The sequence below is a fragment of the Dreissena polymorpha genome, chromosome 7 (assembly GCF_020536995.1).
Source record: "Dreissena polymorpha isolate Duluth1 chromosome 7, UMN_Dpol_1.0, whole genome shotgun sequence".
In the NCBI taxonomy this organism is placed as follows: Eukaryota; Metazoa; Mollusca; class Bivalvia; order Myida; family Dreissenidae; genus Dreissena; species Dreissena polymorpha.
Genome location: NC_068361.1, coordinates 37,112,124 through 37,131,083, shown reverse-complemented (window position 1 = coordinate 37,131,083; position 18,960 = coordinate 37,112,124). Strand labels below are relative to the sequence as shown.

The 18,960-nt window shown below is 32.7% G+C and overlaps 1 protein-coding gene across 4 annotated transcripts; it reads right to left on the bottom strand.

The window, feature by feature from the left end:
• Positions 1–1,268: 1,268 nt before the first annotated feature.
• Positions 1,269–17,462, bottom strand: LOC127838256 (cilia- and flagella-associated protein 77-like). Of its 4 annotated transcripts, none has more exons than XM_052365881.1 (8): positions 17,226–17,462; positions 16,528–16,624; positions 15,566–15,673; positions 14,704–14,836; positions 12,153–12,255; positions 11,118–11,162; positions 2,550–2,660; positions 1,269–1,525 (listed from the first exon to the last, which is right to left on the bottom strand). In XM_052365881.1, exons 1-8 carry the CDS (start codon positions 17,328–17,330, stop codon positions 1,397–1,399), a joined length of 831 nt encoding a protein of 276 aa, XP_052221841.1. In that variant the 5' UTR covers positions 17,331–17,462; the 3' UTR covers positions 1,269–1,396. The 4 variants fall into 4 exon arrangements, with proteins under 4 accessions (XP_052221841.1, XP_052221842.1, XP_052221844.1 ...); XM_052365882.1 differs by having other exon boundaries at positions 2,550–2,657; XM_052365884.1 differs by lacking the exon at positions 11,118–11,162 and having other exon boundaries at positions 2,550–2,657; positions 17,226–17,461.
• Positions 17,463–18,960: the final 1,498 nt, after the last annotated feature.

Below are 18,960 nucleotides of genomic sequence, written 5' to 3'. Positions count from 1 at the left end.
TTTAACCAGATACAAATATAAGATATGTAATTGTAAACATTTATTTGTATAATTATATTAAAATACAAAATATAATTAATGATAAACCAACATACTAAAACCTATTGAATTAAAGGTAATAATCGTAAAACACAGTGTTTTCCTTAATAATGGCTTTCAATAACATATAACTTGTATTTTAACCAGTTTTGTTCACTTTTTAATATGTTCTCTGGCATTCGTTTATATTTGATTAAAATACTGACACAAGAACACACTGAATTCTAGTATTATATACCTGGTAAAGTTAAAAACAGTTTTGTATTTACAAAATGTCATTCTTACATAGTGATCAAATAATACTGACATTATCTTGTGTATAAACTAAAATAAAAAACTGAACTTGAATAATTCACATCAAAAATAGAATATATCACAGACTCAAGAGGTTATGCTACCAACTGTATTATTCCAGTATTAACAATATACTTCTCCACTGATCATTGTTTGTCTACTATTAAACAATCATTTTCTTTTTTTCATGGATTAAAGCATGTGGAAGCTAAGTCTGGGTGGTGTACTATCCACAGGTAAGAATTTTATGATAAGCAATGCTTATTCATTAATTCATTAAATTCTCACAATGACAAGAGAAACAATCTGATATTACAAGTTGCATACATACCGGGGGGGGGGGGGGGGGGGGGGTTCAGAAGTATTTTTTACCTGTTTTCTTATTAGCAAGTAGCAATAAGTGCATTTTTGCTGTTGTTGGATGTCGAGACTTTTTCAACCGTATTTCAGTCAAATCACAACGGTAAGTTTACCAACTGACATTTTTCTGGTTCAGCTGGTTTACCAGTACAACATGTACTTCTGCCAGTAAATGACGAGGGCCCTACTTGATTCACAGGTAGGGAGAATGGTCTTAGAAATTATTTCATGACCTATCCAGAAATTGTAAAGATTGTTTGTATGTTTTGTCAAAATAAGACATTTTTGGAATCAATCCAGAATTTTCACTCAACAATGGTTGAATGTAAAACCAGATACGTGTTTTATTCACTTGACTTCTTTTTTTAACAACAGTATAGAACCATCTGTTATTTTGTCAACAAGTGAGCTATCATTAACATGTAGAAGAACTAATTATAATGACAAAACTCAACATTATAAAAATAGAATATAGCTTTTAATATGTGCTTTCAAAATATTTCAATACAATCAAAACCATTTCAATTCTAAAAATATTACTTCTAAATCCCACTGATCCGGAAAGAAAACATTGATTGCATTGGAAAAATATAACTCCTTTATTGATCGCTTAAATATAACTTAATGTATATGATGAATAAAATAGTCTTGTTTTTTAATTGGTTAAAATTTCAATAAAGTCTGTAAACAATGTTATAAATTGTTAATTTTTGGCGGACTCGTATGTTCCGTGACCAAGGTTCCCCTTTCGAGAAATTTTGTCAGACTCAAAGGCGCTGTATGCAATTGTGCGGGCACGTCCCGACCGGAATGTTTGCAACGAGGGCTTGGCCTGAAAAAAGGAGTAAAATAAATTAACCGTTTACCACTCAGATTTTTTTTATACATTTATTGTCCCTTAGAAATTCAAATTAAACAAGCAAATTCGTTGAAGTGATATCCCCCGCCATTATACTTCTGGACACAAAAGTTTCCTGGACGGATGGACAACACCAATGTGCATCGTTCTCTTATCCATATATATACTCATACCAAGTTTCAATGAATTCCGTCAAAGCACTTCCAAGATATGGCTCCGGACAAACACAAAAAGTATTTTTTCAAGATACAAAGGGCCATTATTCCGTTATTATCAGATCGTGTACGATGCCGTTTGGTGTGCATCATCCTCTTAGCCATATATATAATCATTCAAGGAAATCCCCCAAAGCACTTCCAAGATATGGCTCTGGACACATAAGTGCCGGACGGACATACGGAAAGACGGAAGGACAGACGGATAACGCCAAAACAATATCGCTCCGCCTATGGCGGGGGATAATTAAAGACATGTCTTACTAGATTCAAGTTTAAATGACTTGATTTTCAACCTGACGATACACAGAAAGATAGATCAGTTTACACCAGATTCTGATACATAGTAAAACAAGAGCTGTGTTTGTGAAACACAATGCCCCCCACTGCGCCACTTTGAAGCCATATATTTGACCTTTGACCTTGAAGGACGACCTTGACCTTGACCTTTAACCCCTCAAAATGTGAAGCTTAATGAGATACACATGCATGCCAAATATCACGTTGCTATCTTCAATATTGCAAAAGTTATGACCAAAGTTAAAGATTTGGGGCACACATACAATGACAGACACATACAATGACAGACAGACAGGTCAAAAACAATATACCCCCTATCATTTGATCTTGGGGCATAAAAAAATCAAATTCAATCAAGGGGGATTAAAATTCAGATTTTGTTACATACCCAGTAGTTTGATAGACCGTCTCACATGGGGTTCTTGATTTATTTAAGTTTTAGGATTCTTACAGTTAGTTAAATTTGTAATGTTAGTACTCACCTCTTTTGTGAATTTGGGCATCTGCCAGAGGGGTTCAGGGTTGACGGGGTTCTGGTAGGTCCTCAACAGGGTGGCGCGGGTCTCGTACACCTGACCTGGGGATCGCTTCTGCTGTAAGGTAGGGGCTGGGGTTAACATGCGCACACAATGTAAACACATTTTATACTCTTATATTCAAAATGGTTGTATTACACTGTGAGCATTAAGTAAAGCATTTGATAGGTATCTATTCACCCACAAACTGTGAAATCCTAAAAAAAGAATACAATCTTCTTTTTTTGCTGGAATATGATTAATTGACCTTATTCTGGGAGAACTGGGCTCAAAGCATGTCCACACGGGTTCATCTGGGACAACACTTTCCGCTTTTAAAGTATTTTTTATTTAACCCTTTGCATGCTGGGAAATTTGTCGTCTGCTAAAATGTCGTCTGCTGAATTTCTAAAATTAGCATTTTCTTCGATTTTTTTCAAAGAATATTATCAGAATAGCAAACAGTTTGGATCCTGATGAGACGCCACGTTCTATGGCGTCTCATCTGGATCCAAACTGTTTGCAAAGGCCTTCAAAATTCGGTTCCCGCACTGAAAGGTTTAAAGAAGTCTTTTTGGGGGAAAAAACAGTTTAGGCAGAAAATATTGTCTCTGATAAGTCTGTGCAGACTGCACAGGCTAATCAGGGACGACACTTTACACACATGCATTAAGCCCTTTTTTCGCAGAACGAGGCTCATAAATCACATCCCAGCATAAGAAAAGTAGATTTAACTTTTTTTCCGGACACTGTCACAGATCGTGGCTTGATATGTGAATTAAGTTAAGTTTACTTTAGGTACATATTAAGTAAATATAATTACATTCTTAACTTAATGCTGCTGGTCAAACACAACCATTTGGAATTTTAGTATCTTACTTTGTTTAAGATATTATTTTGAAGGTTTGTATTTGCTACCTTTTTCTTTGATTGACCAAAGAAAACATTTAATTGCAAAATAAATAAATATAAAATTTCTTCACACCAGATGTGAAACTGTTCTTTTAAATAGCTGAACATTAATTAAAGTGTTTATTTTATAAATAACATACATTTGCCTAACATAATATCATAATCATAAACATGTTTTTTTTTTCAAGCAATAACTAATTTCTACAAAATATGTAGAAACTTATTTACATACATGTACTAACTTATGAAAATGTATGCAACTACCATTTATACAATTCAGGACAATAAATGATATATAAACTGGTTAAATATATTAAAAACACGTTTTTAATTTGTGCAACAATCAATTCACTGGCAAGGAATTAATGTAACAATACTAGAAATAACAGACCTGCAACAAAAAATATAAGCTGTTCCTAAATGATGGAATTATTTATTTATTTGAATGAATACAACGGAGGGATAGAATAAAATAACAATTCTTGCAGAACAGTTATTTTATTCGTGCCAAGCCGGATGGATATATTATAAAACTATAGGGCAGTAAGCTGTTTTTCTGTTTATGATAGCTCTACGCCAACATTTTAAAAGAAATAATAAGTTATAATTGCTACAACTTATTTCGGGTAAATGCACATGTTGAATGATATTTGACGCCAGAGGAAAGCGCGCTCGACTATTTGAGTGCTTGACAGTATAACGTAAGCCATCATGGGGAAATTGTTAATATTCAATAATTTATTAAACGATCTTTCAAAAATAAAAAAAGAGAAAGAAACAAATATTTTATTTTTTTGGGGGGCGCGGGGGGGGGGGGGGGGGGGGAGGGGGGGGGGGATAATGTGGGGTGTGGTCATTTATTAGACGATCTTTCATAAATAAAAAAAGGTGGGGTTGGGGGGATAGGGGGGGTGAGAGGGTGTATAATGTGGGGTGGGTTAATTTATTAGATGATGTTTAAAAAAAAAAATTGGGGGGGGGGTGGGGGGAGAGGGATTCTGGGTAGGGGCGTGATGTATTGATTGGGTGGGATTCATTGTGGTATTCAGGTAAGTGTTGTTTTGTCAAAGTAATAATAAAATGTGATCATAAATAAAGAAGTGATGGCAATTTAAGCAAAATGTTCAATTATGTAAGTGTAAAAGGGGCCATAATTATGTCAAAATGCTTGATACAGTGGTCTGCTCTTGTTTATAGGTTGGGGTCATGTTGGTAAACAAGTTTGCAATATATAAAAGCAATATGTCAAAGGATATAGGAAATATTTGGGGTAGTATGCAAAGTTTAACATAGATTTATCAATAATATGCATATTCTAAGTATAAAAGAGGCAATAATTCTGTCAAAATGCTTGATACAGTTGTATGCTCTTGTTTATAGGTTGGGGTCATGATGGTAAACAAGTATGCAAAATATGAAAGCAATATGTCAAGGCACATTAAAAATATTTGGAGTAGTACGCAAACTTTAACATTTGCTGCATATTCTAAGTGGAAAAGGGGCCATAATTATGACAAAATGCTTGATAGAGTTGTCTGGTCTTGTTTATAGGTTGGGGTCATGTTGGTTAACAAGTTTGCAAAATATAAAAGCAATATGTCAAAGCATATAGGAAATATTTGGGGTAGTACGCAAAGTTTAACATAGCTTTATCAATAATATGCATATTCTAAGCATAAAAGGGGCAATAATTCTGTCAAAATGCTTAATACAGTTGTATGCTCTTGTTTATAGGTTGGGGTCATGATGGTAAACAAGTATTCAAAATATGAAAGCAATATGTCAAGGGACATTGAAAATATTTGGGGTAGTACGCAAACTTTAACATTTTCTGCATATTCTAAGTGGAAAGGGGCCATAATTATGACAAAATGCTTGATAGAGTTGTCTGCTCTTGTTTATAGGTTGGGGTCATGTTGGTAAACAAGTATGCAAAATATGAAAGCAATATGTCAAGGGACAATGAAAATAATTGGGGTAGTACGAAAACTTTAACATTTGCACGCTAACGGCACAGCACGGCACGGCATGGAACGCCGACGCCTGGGTGAGTAGGATAGCTCCACTATATATATATCATATATAATAGTCGAGCTAAAAATATACGGTATATTTTTTTTATTCTGAAAAACAAAACAAATACATAAAGGACAAGCCTAAATGGGAAAATGTATGAATAGCAAGATAAAAATCATGAAAGTTCAATTTGTAATAACTGATTAATTATTTGAATATGTAAAGGTTCTAGATTTCGTGGATTTGGCTGACAAATCATAGAGTAAATTACCACATTAAATTGCTTTTAATTGTTCATGAGCATCATAACAAAAGTACAAAATTGTACACTAACAAAAGAACAAATATGTACAAAGTCAAGACAATAGGGGAACAACCTGTTTGCTAAGATTTTCAGCCCCATTATGAAAAATTTTAGAATATGTTTTCTTACTTTATTGTACCCTATGAATTATGGTAAAATAACTTCTTAAACTACAACACCTGTCAATAATACCAAAATGTGTCTTAATATAATACATGTAATATCAATTACAATATTAATAATGACAAAAAAAATAATTCATTTATATAATATATAAATTTCTATGTCACTAGAACTAATGAAAATAAGTTTTTACATAAAATAAACTTTTTACATGGGGATTATTTTAAAGCGCATGCATGAATTTACCCTTCGCATTCTCAAATCCATCAACTTTTTTCTTTGCTGAAATTTTATTTCAAAACCAAGTTTTCCATTAATTTAAACAATAATATAATATATCAGAAAAAATATCTACATCGAGCAGAACGTTATGTGATTGGCTTCTGTAGGCATCGGATTCTTCTTCTTCTTGTTGTTTTTTTTCCCACTTTTTGTGTGTCCTCTTGAAAAATTAAAATTCATTTGAGGGATTCAAACTGTTTTTTCCTAAAAGATTGAAAATGGGCCAACCATTAAATAATTAATAGAATTATCCAATTACCACTTCAAGATGTATTTTGACGCTTTTGTAGACCCTTGCAAGGCTAAAATTGAATTAATTACTTGTTACTAGCTTCAAATCTTAAAGGCTTCATTTCCAACCCTTAGATACTGATGGGCAGCAAACAGCATTAAACATTATCAGACTGTGAGTTACTTATCAGGGACGACACTTTCTGCCTAAACTGTATTTTTGCTTAGAACAGACTTTCTTTAAAAGAAATTTATCGTTTAAGTTGAAAGTATTGTCCCTGATTGGCCTGTGCGGACTACACAGGCTAATCTGGGACGACCCTTCATGAACATGCATTAAACCCCAATTTCGTAGAGCACTGCCCATTTATTTATGTTCAGCAATCTGTTATAATAGATATAAGAATCTCACACTATGAAAATAGGACACAACTCAAGCCTTTAATAAAGCTTATATATGAGTTGCCTCATGTGAAAATGGATCTTATGCCATATGTGGCTTGTGTAGCTCCATACCGACCTGGGCAATCCTCCAGTCTGGTAAAAGCTCTGCTGTCTGCTGTATAAACAAACAAGGTTTTGCATCATCTCAGAAGCAGACAGGGTAACTTCTGACAAGACTGCGGAGATGCGCAGACTCGTCTGGAGCTACGCTGGCATTTTATGGCTTAAGACCTATTTTCGCATGACCTGGTCATATAGAGTTCACAGTTATCAGGTAAATGCTAGCAAGAAATAAATGTTAATGTTTCGGAGTCACAAAAAAAACAGAGTTTTAACCAGTTAAATAATTATGAAATTACAATACATTACGGTCAGTAATAAACATGTATTTTTATTCCTGCATACACTGCTTTTTGCAAACTCTTCATTGGGGGCTGATTGTTGCAAATTACAGTACATTATCATTATGAAGACTTAATACAAAATGATAAAATTTGTCTGGCAAAATACCAAATTTACTAAAAAATTAAACAACCAAAATCATAGAAAAAGTGATGAAAAAATCAATCAAACAAAACAGTACAGATTGGTACTTATAACTTAACAATGGATGACCAAACAAGCCAAGATAGATCAGAAAACTTCTACATAAAAACTTCTATCAAACATCTTTATTTCATCCAAACAAGCCATGCTATCATGAGATATATTTCGTGATTCATCAGTACTTACTTCCAATATAATCCTTAAGAAATCAGATAATTCAAAGCAAACAAACCCTGCAAAAGAGTTTCACTTTTGTCTACAAGGAGTGATATTTGCTCACACAGGTCAAACAAACCCCTTCAATTTGTCCTCAAAACATTCAAGTCCACTTAAAAAGCGCGAAACAAGATATTTACTGCACTTGACAAATTTGGCAATGATTTGGAGATAAATGTATGTAGAGCTTTGAAGAGATTGTAATGACACGATTTAGTTCTAAATTAATTTTTTAATATTGCCTCAATGTCTTTACAGATAGAACAATATGTCAGTGCAAAAGAATTGTAATAATTAAACCATTTGTAGCAAAATAAAGGAACCTTAGCTATTCTTTTTTGGGGAAAATGCATTTTAAGTCACCTAAATAATTTTACTTGGTCACTATTTTTTAGAGAAAAAAAATGTTTATTATGATATTTACACAATCCAATATGCCTGATTAAGAGCTAAAGGTGCTTAAAAATGTTAAATGTTTTACTTTAGTTTTCTATAAATTATAAAAGAAAATCTGCTTACTAATGGAAACCTTTTCTCTATTTCACCACAGATAATGCACACCATAGAAAAAGAGTACTGATAATGAACACATTTCTTCAATCAAAAGTCACAATACGTGTTTTTCAGAGCCACACCACCAAGATATACAATAATAAGACAACAAAACACCAAGGACCAATTTTGTTAATTGCCAAATAAGCATTATCAACAAAATAAAAGCAAGAAAGTTTAATAAAAAGTCAGGAGGTCTTCAAAATTCTGAAAAGATATTCTAGGATGTATGATTAACACAATAAAGAATACAACCAGAGCATCAAACCATCATATCTGATACAATAGTGTTGGAACTGATACAACATGCAGTTGTACACTATTGTATTATTTTTAATGTTCTCTTTACTAACCTGGTCCATCTATACAATCAGCAGGAAAAAATAAGAACAATAAATAAACATTGTATTTATATAATTAATGAAATGAATCACTCCACTTCCAAACACACATACATGTATACACATTACATGACATTGTTATTACACAATAGTCAGTATGATAAAACTCTACATGTATACAAATAAGACACTCGTTTCCATACGTACTGCGCTTAGTTCGGTAATTGAAGCCTTTTTAAAATATGAAACCAGTTTACTCAACCAGTAACCACCGACAGCACAATAATGTACAAAACGGATATTGTTATTGTTGTATTTTTGGGGCATAAACTAGAAAATTTGCCATTCATATAAAATATTAACAATATTTTAACATGAACTCATGCAGGTATAACTTGTAAACCCGAAATCAAAGCTGATATTTAAAGAAGAAATTCTTATAAATAATGAAAATGCATTAATATATGAACTTTGTCTTGAGAAACGTTTCTCATGCCGCCATCGTACCTCCTGACCACCTGCCAATCAGCAGGGTCCGCCATACCCAAGGCGAGGTTCCGTAGTCTCATAAGTGCACAGTTTAGCTCTTGACCACACTTTGTTGATGCGCAGGCTAGTCTTGAGCTATTCTGGCCGCATATGGCATACAACTCTTTTCTCAAAAACGCAGCTCATATATATATATATATTTATATTTATTTATTTTATTTTTTTCCATTATGTATCCTGCAACTATTGTTGAGAGCAGTTTATGTTGACTAGCGTTACAAATTAGCCTCCTATTATATCTTTTTTCCCTGCTTAAACAAAACGGTTTTTCAAAAATCTTTATTCTACAGCTAGCTACTAATACGGCTGACTGATTCTTCCCAAACCTTTAAAAAAGCTGCTTAAAACTAAGGACAAATATTGAATAAGCATGACTTATTTTAAAGTCCACAATCACAACACAGACTCTCAGCTGCCGTATTCTGGATTCACAACGCACTTTTTCGGAAAACTCAAGCAAGTTTGTAATATTAATTTAATTTCTTAAGTTTATGTCGTTTTTTTTTGTTTTTTTCCATGTTTACATGCTAAAGTTATAGTATTTTTGCCTCCTCTGGTTTGACTTATTTGTTCAGTTTGTGTAACTCTTTTTAACATGATTATAGTATTTCACACACACAAAGCTATTACAATTTTCTCTTAATTTAAACTTAAGATCCCTCTTATACCGTGTGCCTTGTGAAAACTGACCCTGTACAGTGAAAGCATTTATATTTCAGGCCACATCCAATGACGTGGGGCTACATTTCAATGCTATCCCAACATAGTTAATCAAATTATAATCAGGGAATTTTTAGAGAATAGAAATGGGAACCATGCCAGAGGTTTTAGGAGAAATTTCTAAACACATGTGATATCAAAATGTGTGCTAAACTATGTCATAAATTTGTTGGTGGGAAAAAGTTACATAATCTGTGTGTCATAGTAGCTTAATGATAGTTTTTTATATTTTCAGGGATTCATGGTAAACGTATGTTTGCGAAAATTTTACTAACAATTGTAGTTGTCAGAAAAAGTAACATTGAATTTGCTTTCACCAATAAAATTCTATATGTTCCACTAAAAAGCATAAAGGACAAGCTGTATATACCATCATTTTAAACAACACCAATAATAGAAACAGTATTTCCTCATAGATTCTATGTTACAAATACAATTGATATATTTAGAGTAACATTCATTCTATAAGGGAAATTCAAATAGATTATTTTTCAGATAGCTTAAGCTGTTAAGGCAAATCAGTAATGGGATTTTGGTCATAGTGAATTGAATATATTTCCTGTGAATTAATAGAGACAAAAAACACAAAATTCTTTCAAGGCCTAGAACAGGATGTGATATGTATTAAAAGAGGATTATTTGATGGATTAATTGATTTATAAATAGATTGATTAATAATTCAATTGCATGTTATCCAGTGTGCCTGAAACTAAACGATTTCAGTGTATAACCTTATACCCCAAGCATGCTTGAAATATGCTCGTCTTCCAACAAATTCAAATTATATTTTTGAAATTAATATTGCAGTTAAAATTGAAAATTTATTTAAACACAACAATTTACTGTTAACCTTGGTTGTTTTTTTCAAAACTTCATTTTTATTTTTTTATAGCTGTCAGCTTAACTTAAATAAAAAATAGTTTTTCATTAAAATAAAAAAATAATATTTTAAATAACGTACCAAGTAAAAGTTAGAGAAAGAATGCAATTTATGATGTATTTGAGTAAATGACAAAACAAAATTACAGGCACTCTTATGAAAACAATTAAACTTAATATTGAAAAACAACCAATCAAAATCAAGACTTATATATAATACAAGTTTTCATTGGCTAATTTTGATTCAAAGCAAAAGTTAGACACCTTGTAAGACTTGAGTGAAAACCCAGTAGCTTTGAGAAAAAACAACTGCAAATGAATACATATAAAAATATTGAAATTCAAGCATATTTTAAGCATTATTCCATATCCAAAGGTGCAAAATCATAAGGGCATGTTGTTTCAGCCTCAAGCACTCACAATTGTATCGAGATATCCAGCCGATAGTGCTGTGCGACCCCAAATCTAGTGTGTAACAATAACAAACAAACACATGCAGAAAAAACTCTTTATCCTAAAGTTGACCTAAGAATCGTAAAATATGATTATGCGAACTAGGATCAGAATTTAACCTTATGAACTATAATGTAACATACAATTATGAAAATATGGCCAACGTTTAACCTAAAGTACTACATGTATTGTGAAACAAGTTTATGCAAACAAGGACTTAAATTTGATATAAAAACAATTGACAGCATTTTTAGCTAAGGGAGATTTGGAAAATACACAATTTTGCTAATTTGATGCCACAGATCAGTAAAGAACTGGAATAAAACATTCAGCTATGGGTGTTTGATGAAGGTGAACACTATTTTAGTTAAAGGTCATATTTTACTACAGAACTGAATGTTCCTAGTGTTCCGCCTTAAATCAAGCAAAGTTCAGCTCATTATTGTCATTAAAAGGACTTGTATTCACAAACAGAAACTCTTCATTTCATGTTAATATAAGAAACATAAAATCTGCTAAAATATTCTATGCAAAATCAAATGTTTTCAAGAAGGAGAAAATATCAATAATTTCAACAATATGGGTTTGATTTTAAAATTTTAAAAATACCGTTGCCATTGGTTAGGGTTAACCTAACCCTAACCCTAAGAATGATGAATTTTAAGAATTTAAGGAATTTCAAAAAGTTTTTCATAAAGTTTGAGAATACATGTCCTAAATCTCAATTAAGAATTGTGACATCAAATGCATGTTTTATCTGTTTCAAATTATATGGCTATATTAAAAAGATTAAATTTGAAATGTAGCAAACAAATTTAATTTTATAACAAGAGGTACAAAATGTTTGGTTTAGCTAATATCCACATAAAGATGAACATTACAATCCATGCAAACTCAAACTTTTACCACTGTATTAAGTATTATACTTAATTTCTTTGTACCATGTGCTCATTTGACCACTTTTGCTTGGTGGTAAATACTAATGCCAAGCATCTCAAATACCTTGTTTTCTTCTTGTCTCTTTGCCAGCTCAAGTTTGCGTCTCTCTTGAAGCCATTTGTCCTGGTATTTGTGCTCAAGAAGGTCAAAAATTGGGGTCGAGGGTCTGAAAAATAGGAGAAATACGAAAAGATGTAATAAGAAAAGCTTAACATTCAAAATGTTATTGTTATGCCCTTAAGACAAACATTGTATTACATGTATAATAAATTTTATCACATGCTAACATGCTATCATACATGTCATACGTCCCGGATTGACCGGGACAGTCCCGGAAATATAGAACCTGTCCCGCTGTCCCAGAAATCTGTCAAATGTCCCAGAATTTACAAAATCCATACATGTACCTTACCTTAGGCTAAACTGCACCTCGAATCTGTGTATATCTGCAGCGTCTCCATGACAATGCCTACCCGAATAGGCAGACTACGCTACGTGTCAAAATCAATCAATTAACAGGGGTCCTGTTATCATATCAATTGTCTCACGTTTGCGGTCAAACCAAAAAGGCGGAATTGTTTAATGTGGTTGTTAATTGACTTTAATCTACTACGTCATTATTTCCCGCTGCGTAAGAGCAAAGGATAGTTGTTCACACATCTGAAGTCCAACATCGCTAAGTAAAAAATTAAAAGCAGTATGTATGGTGAATTGATTTGAGTTGACGATCTAACGGTACTGTATTGTTGTATTTTTTATTATATAAATGTTATAAATGAATAAAGGCGTATCAACAACTACGCGTTACACACCGGTCTTAATAACAATAACGCAGTGATGTCACCATCTATGTTTAGAACGCTTACACTGAAAACACCTGGCTTGTACCTAGTAACGGAAGTAGTAATGTGTAATTTGACGTTAATAGATCAAGTGTATTTCGGACAGGCTTTCGAACTTTTGCAATTAACTATGCGAAACAAAAAAAAACGTACTAAAAATGCATATGTCTATAAATATCGCTACATTTTATACATGTCCCGGAAAATCGGCAAAAGTCCCGGACAATTTAACTCAATGTCCCGGAATTGGTCTGAAAAATTATGGCATGTATGCATGCTATACACTGTTTCCCATGTAATACAACCATTACATATTTTTTTATATTACACATGTGTAATACAACATTTTTAAGCGTTTTCATTGGCTTAGTTTTCTTTCATTAACCAATCAAAATTTGTTATTTTGCGGAAATGACATTGCAATTTTAAATACCGTCACGAAATGTAAACAACATTCGGGATTTATCATTATGTTTGCGTTAATATTTATTTTATTTGCTCATTTAAAAGCATGTGATAAAAAAGATCTGACACTTGTTGTCATATCATACCATATTTTATTAAACTCATCCAGGAAATTCGTAAGTCTCGCTTACTAACAAAATTCCTGTACTCGTTTAATAAAATATGGTATGATATGACAACTCGTGCCAGATCCTATATATTCAACATAAATTTTTGTACTGTGTATTTAACTAAAGCTGTCCCAAGAAAGGGTGTTCAGTTATTTTTTCCTATTCTTTCACTTTAGTATGATGTATGCTTTCTGTCAGTCACCTCATATAATGACCACAATGACAAATTTGAATTTGATTATCTGTAAAAGTTATACATTAAATGTAAAATAAATGATGAACATTTATAAATAAAAACAAGAAATGTGTTTCCATGCCATGATATTAGATTTCAATAGAGGTCAAAATGGCGTAATGGATATGGTGTCTGCCAAGCCATTTGGAGGTCATGGTTTCAAATCATAACTGTGGGAAGCTTCTTTATAACTACCAAAAATACACCAAGTACTGGTTCTAGTTCCAGGAAACAGATAAGAGAGCTATTCAAATAAGACTTAGGTTTTTGACGCAATCCAGCTAAAATAAATAGGTTTAAAATAAATAAGATTCATAAAAATTGTACCAAGGTGAATTTAATTAACTTTGCAAGCAAGGCCCGCAAATGAAATTACTACACAGTAAATACAGCACAATTGCTTTCTCCAGAATAAAGTTTAGGAGCTGAAAAGATTTAATAAAGTTGAGAGGCAACTCTTTTTCTATGTTAACCCTTTACCTTTTAGATATACGTATTTTAACACATTTGTAGTCCCTTAGAAAATTATATTTAATTGCAGACCTTTCTTACTTGATTCAAGTTTTAAAAGCTTCATTTCCATCCCTTAGATACTGATAAGCAGAAAACAGCATAAAACCAGAACAGACTGAGAGTTACTCGCAGCCTGTTCTGGTTTTATGCTGGTTGCAAAAGCCTTTTTAACTTTGCCTTTTATGGGGAAAAGGGTAAAGTAACAGGGTGTCAACTGGCCCTAAATGCAATTCCACCAAAATTAGGTGCAATAACAAATTTTTTAGTGGAAACAGTTTTTTGTTGTTGTTAAAGTTACCTAAATCCCACTTTCCCTATATGTATTCCAAACATGCAGCTGCATATAAGCTATATATTTTAATTAATACGAAAAAATAACAGAAAATAAATTGCTTTAACATTGAGTAATAAACTTTCCAAAGAAAGGAGTTCCCCAAAACTAAGAATACCTTGTGGAAATACCAAACACCATGCTTGGTGGCATGCGTCGGGTTCTGTTCCGTTGCCCGTCTCCGCTCTGGGTTTTACGTCGTACATCGTGAGTGGCACGGAATTCAAACTGAGCATTTGCAGTGACTAGTCCTGTTCAATTAAACACATTGTTTCATGCTTTTATTTTATGCTTTTGTGCATTATAGAGTTTTATCTTTGTAAAAAAAATAGATCTTGGTGTAACAAAAGTACATTGATTTCTGAAGTAAAAATATATAACAAAAATTACAATATTGTTCCATAAACAAGTTTGAACTACCATTATGAATCATTTATGATACATGTATTATTTTTTGGTACGCATATGTTGGTTTGATGCTTAGGTTATACATGTATATCATATATTAATTTCACTTATGGTCTTAGAAAGATTATAATTTGCACTCATGTTCATGCCAATTGTGGAAATATAACCAAACAAAACACACAAAAAAAAATCTACAGGCACAATGGTATAAATGTAAAAGGTATTCCCAAAATAAGAAATACCCCTTGAACATATTGTTTAAAGTATCATTCATTTAATTGATGAACCCTGATGAATAGGTATTTGTTGTTACCTCTTAGTACTGAGTGATCTGTAGTTTTAACAGTTTTAATATTTTTCTTAAAAGGACAGTCAACCGCGATTGACGAAAAAAGAAATGTTCTTAAATACTTTATTTTTTACAATTATTAGTTTATATTGATTAAAATAGAACTTTTTTTCGTGAATCGCGGTTTACGGTCCTTTAAGAGTTGGTTAAATTTTGCAATTTAAATTTCAACTACATTACCAAATTTTAACAGTAAGCAAGAGAGTGTAAAACAAAGACTTACCAGCTGAAACAGCAGCTTTGTTCAAGGCCATAAAATCTCTCTGTGCTGAATTCTCTTTTCGCTTGAATGGTAAAGTGCTGGATGAAATGGTTGGCCAGCCATGCAGGGCTAAAGTAATAATAATAAAAATACATATTATTAGTGGTTTTTTTAATTTGTATTAGTAACAGTACAGTCTCAGATACTAGCATAACTATTAAGGGATTTATTTTATTATTATTTTATCTTTACTCATCTAAACATAATCCAATTTTATACATTTATTGTAAAAATACGGAGCTTCAATGGGGGATCGAAGCCACGACCTCCAGAGTGGTAGTCAGATACTCTAACCGCGTCGCTGAAAAGCTAGCTCTACAGCAAGGCTGTTGGAATAGACCTTAAATCACTACACTCCTCCCCCTCTTAATGTTACAAGGCCAGACATGCCCGCTACAGCATGTCATATGACACTTTTTGCTATATTATAGTGTCGACCGCTTCACAAGCGGCTCCTTGAAGCCATTAGAAATGTTTCAAGGCCAGACATGCCTGCTATATTTTAAATACAAATATTAATAACATCAGACAAACCATCACAATTTCATATCATGACAGAATCACTTAGTAGGGTAAAGTATAAGCTATTGGTAACCTATCAAGTTTGTACATCAGTACAACATCCGGCAGATGTAATTGCAGATGGAAATTATTTATTAAAATTAATTTCAAAAAAAAAGAAAGGAGTGTATGATGTAGTAGTGCCTTAAGTGCTTTTATAGTCATTGCCATGGAACAGTGAACACCAGCAGTGAACACCAGCCGCTTATAAACACAATTGAAGCTTGGATTTATTTGCTGGGTTACATCATATTTTTTTAACTAGTCAAATAAAAGCAATGCACACAAAATACAAAAAAATCTTTTGTTACTGGACCAGCATCACAAACAAAGATATGGAAGTCTTTTGGACTGATACATACCTTCAGAGGAGCCACCACCCCGCATTTCGTTTGGACGGCCATATGTGATTCCAGCTGGGATAATGATCCCACGACGTTTGGGTTTGCCTAATTCTGTCTGAGGAATGGGAGGAACAAAGTAATTAATAAGTGTTATTCAATAAATATATACATATTTTACCACATATTTAAAGAAGAATTTTGTTTGGTACAAAATCTGTTGATGCAAATAAAGTATCAATGAAAGTCTGTCAGCTGTCAGACAATGCAAGTAAAACTGCTCAGCATTGGAGAAAATATCCAGAATATAATTATTGTTCTTTCTGGCTGTTTTTAAAAAAACGGATAAAGTAAAAATGTGCAGTTTACTGGCCAGTTAACTAAAATATGAAGTTGAACCCAAGTAATGGGTTAAAAAAAACATGTGTCAAGTAGCGGGTTAGGGTCTTCTACTGAGAATGCAATTACATTACTTCTTCTGTATCCTGAGAAACCTGTTTGCTGTTGCTGTTACAAAACATATAATCAATTGGAGAAGCAGCAAAACATTTATTTGGAACATATTTATTCCAAGTTTTTACACAAACTGTACACAAAACACCCTTCAACGGGCGCTGCTTATAAAAAGTTATCACGGTGAATGAGCATTATCGAATAAGTCCTATTCAGCAAAACTAGGTCGCGAAATCCCATCACAGAATGTCAGCCGTCTCACTTACCCTTAAAAGAAGTTCATTTTGTAGCATCGTATCGCGATTTACGCCTAATTCACCCGCTGCAGTGTGCGCAAACGGGTTATCGTATGTCATTGTATCTGCCGCCATTCTTTAAATTACCAGTTTCACAATTAATTTATGTGTATTGTTTATCCTAACGATTAATCAACATAATCTACGGGAAATAGTATAATCTCCTTGACGACATGTAATCAATGGATCACATGACCACAGTCGGGTTACGCGAATAGCTGTCAAATAAAAAAACCAGTCAGTGATCAACATACACTATGTTTAAAGGGAACAAACTCGAACTTCAATTTTTAGGTAGCATTTGTACCTATTATGGACTCATTCTATGTGAATTCGTCAGGAAACTAATATTTAATTATGTTTAAAAACATACCTTCATCTTACTTGACCATCAAATAGAAGAATTTAGTGGTGTTAAAAGTAAAAATTTGCAATCACGAAAAATAAAACACCGTTACCGCAATAATAAACGATTTCGAAAAGTCATTTGAACATCTCAATCAAAGGTCATATCGGAGAGGCAGTACACAGTCAATTTTAAAAACTATAAAAACAGACTTTTAAAAACTATAAAAACAGACATGAAATATCCTAAATTCATGACATTTGATCTTTAACTGAGGAGCATAATCTTTATAAAGGATATCTTATTGCCATTACACCAATTAGATTATTTCTTCTTCTTCGTTTCCATTAAGCTTGTACATGGCTCTTTTGGAGCATCGACGCATTTTAACTATACAAGGATTATTGGGCCCTGGGTAGAACCAGTGTCTTTGGGGGAGATCTAAAGAAAGCTCCTTGTAAAATTACATAAATTCAAGCTAATTGCCTTTCATTTTGAATAGTAACATTGACTGAGGAGCGAATCAGTTAATAAGAGTCATACTGAATAGCAAACCCGAAAAAAATCTCAACATCAATTTAAATGTAAAGAGCAGAAAGAAACTATAAGACATTGAACGTTGAACAAGATTTCTATGAAATAAGTAATCATACACAAAATAAATACTTTACAAAACATAATAAAGTTTATAATATTAAAAAATATATATCGTAGTATCCGTCCATGTGCACCTTAAGTATTATAGGTGATGTGAACATACCCTTGGCTTGTCTACATATTTGTGTTCCAGAAGAGCAAACACGGGCGTCCACATTCTGAAAATAAATTGTAATAATTTTAAAGCATCTGATTAAAGCTCGGTGTTGATAAAACAATAGTTTTTTTCTGAGAGCGTGTCTAATGAAATCTGTATGTTTTGCTCTGTTGTTTAAAATTGCAGTACTTACAGTTTTTATCTTAGTGTGGAGGGAAGTGTTTTTGATATAATATGCATGACGATAAACATTAGATCGATTTATGTAAATTTGTATTGATATATTTTTGGATAAACGACGTTTATAAAATACGAAATGCTATGCTAGACGTTGTTATAGCCATATAAATTTCCAAACGTTTCGGGTTACGCCTCCATTCATATAAAATAAACATTGATGTGATGTGTTATTCTTGAACAATACATTTAAATGTAGTTTTCCTATTGGCGTTTAAGCAATAAAGAAGAGAATTACCAGAACGAAAAAGACTTACAAGGGCTTTCGCGATGTAGTTTATGGGCCGTCCAAAATATGTAAGCACTTAGAGTTTTACAATTATAACGATATACCAAGATAAACATTTTTAGAAAGATATAAATTCAAG

What these genes read in the sequence shown, in the direction of transcription:
- LOC127838256 (XM_052365881.1), bottom strand. Translation starts at nt 17,330, where the DNA reads ATGGCGGCAGATACAATGACATACGATAACCCGTTTGCGCACACTGCA. An exon ending in CAAAGCTGCTGTTTCAGCTG is followed by an intron (nt 14,837 to 15,565) that starts GTAAGTCTTTGT and finishes TTAATTGAACAG; the next exon opens with GACTAGTCACTGCAAATGCT. An exon ending in CTGGATATCTCGATACAATT is followed by an intron (nt 2,661 to 11,117) that starts GTGAGTGCTTGA and finishes CCTACCTTACAG; the next exon opens with CAGAAGCGATCCCCAGGTCA.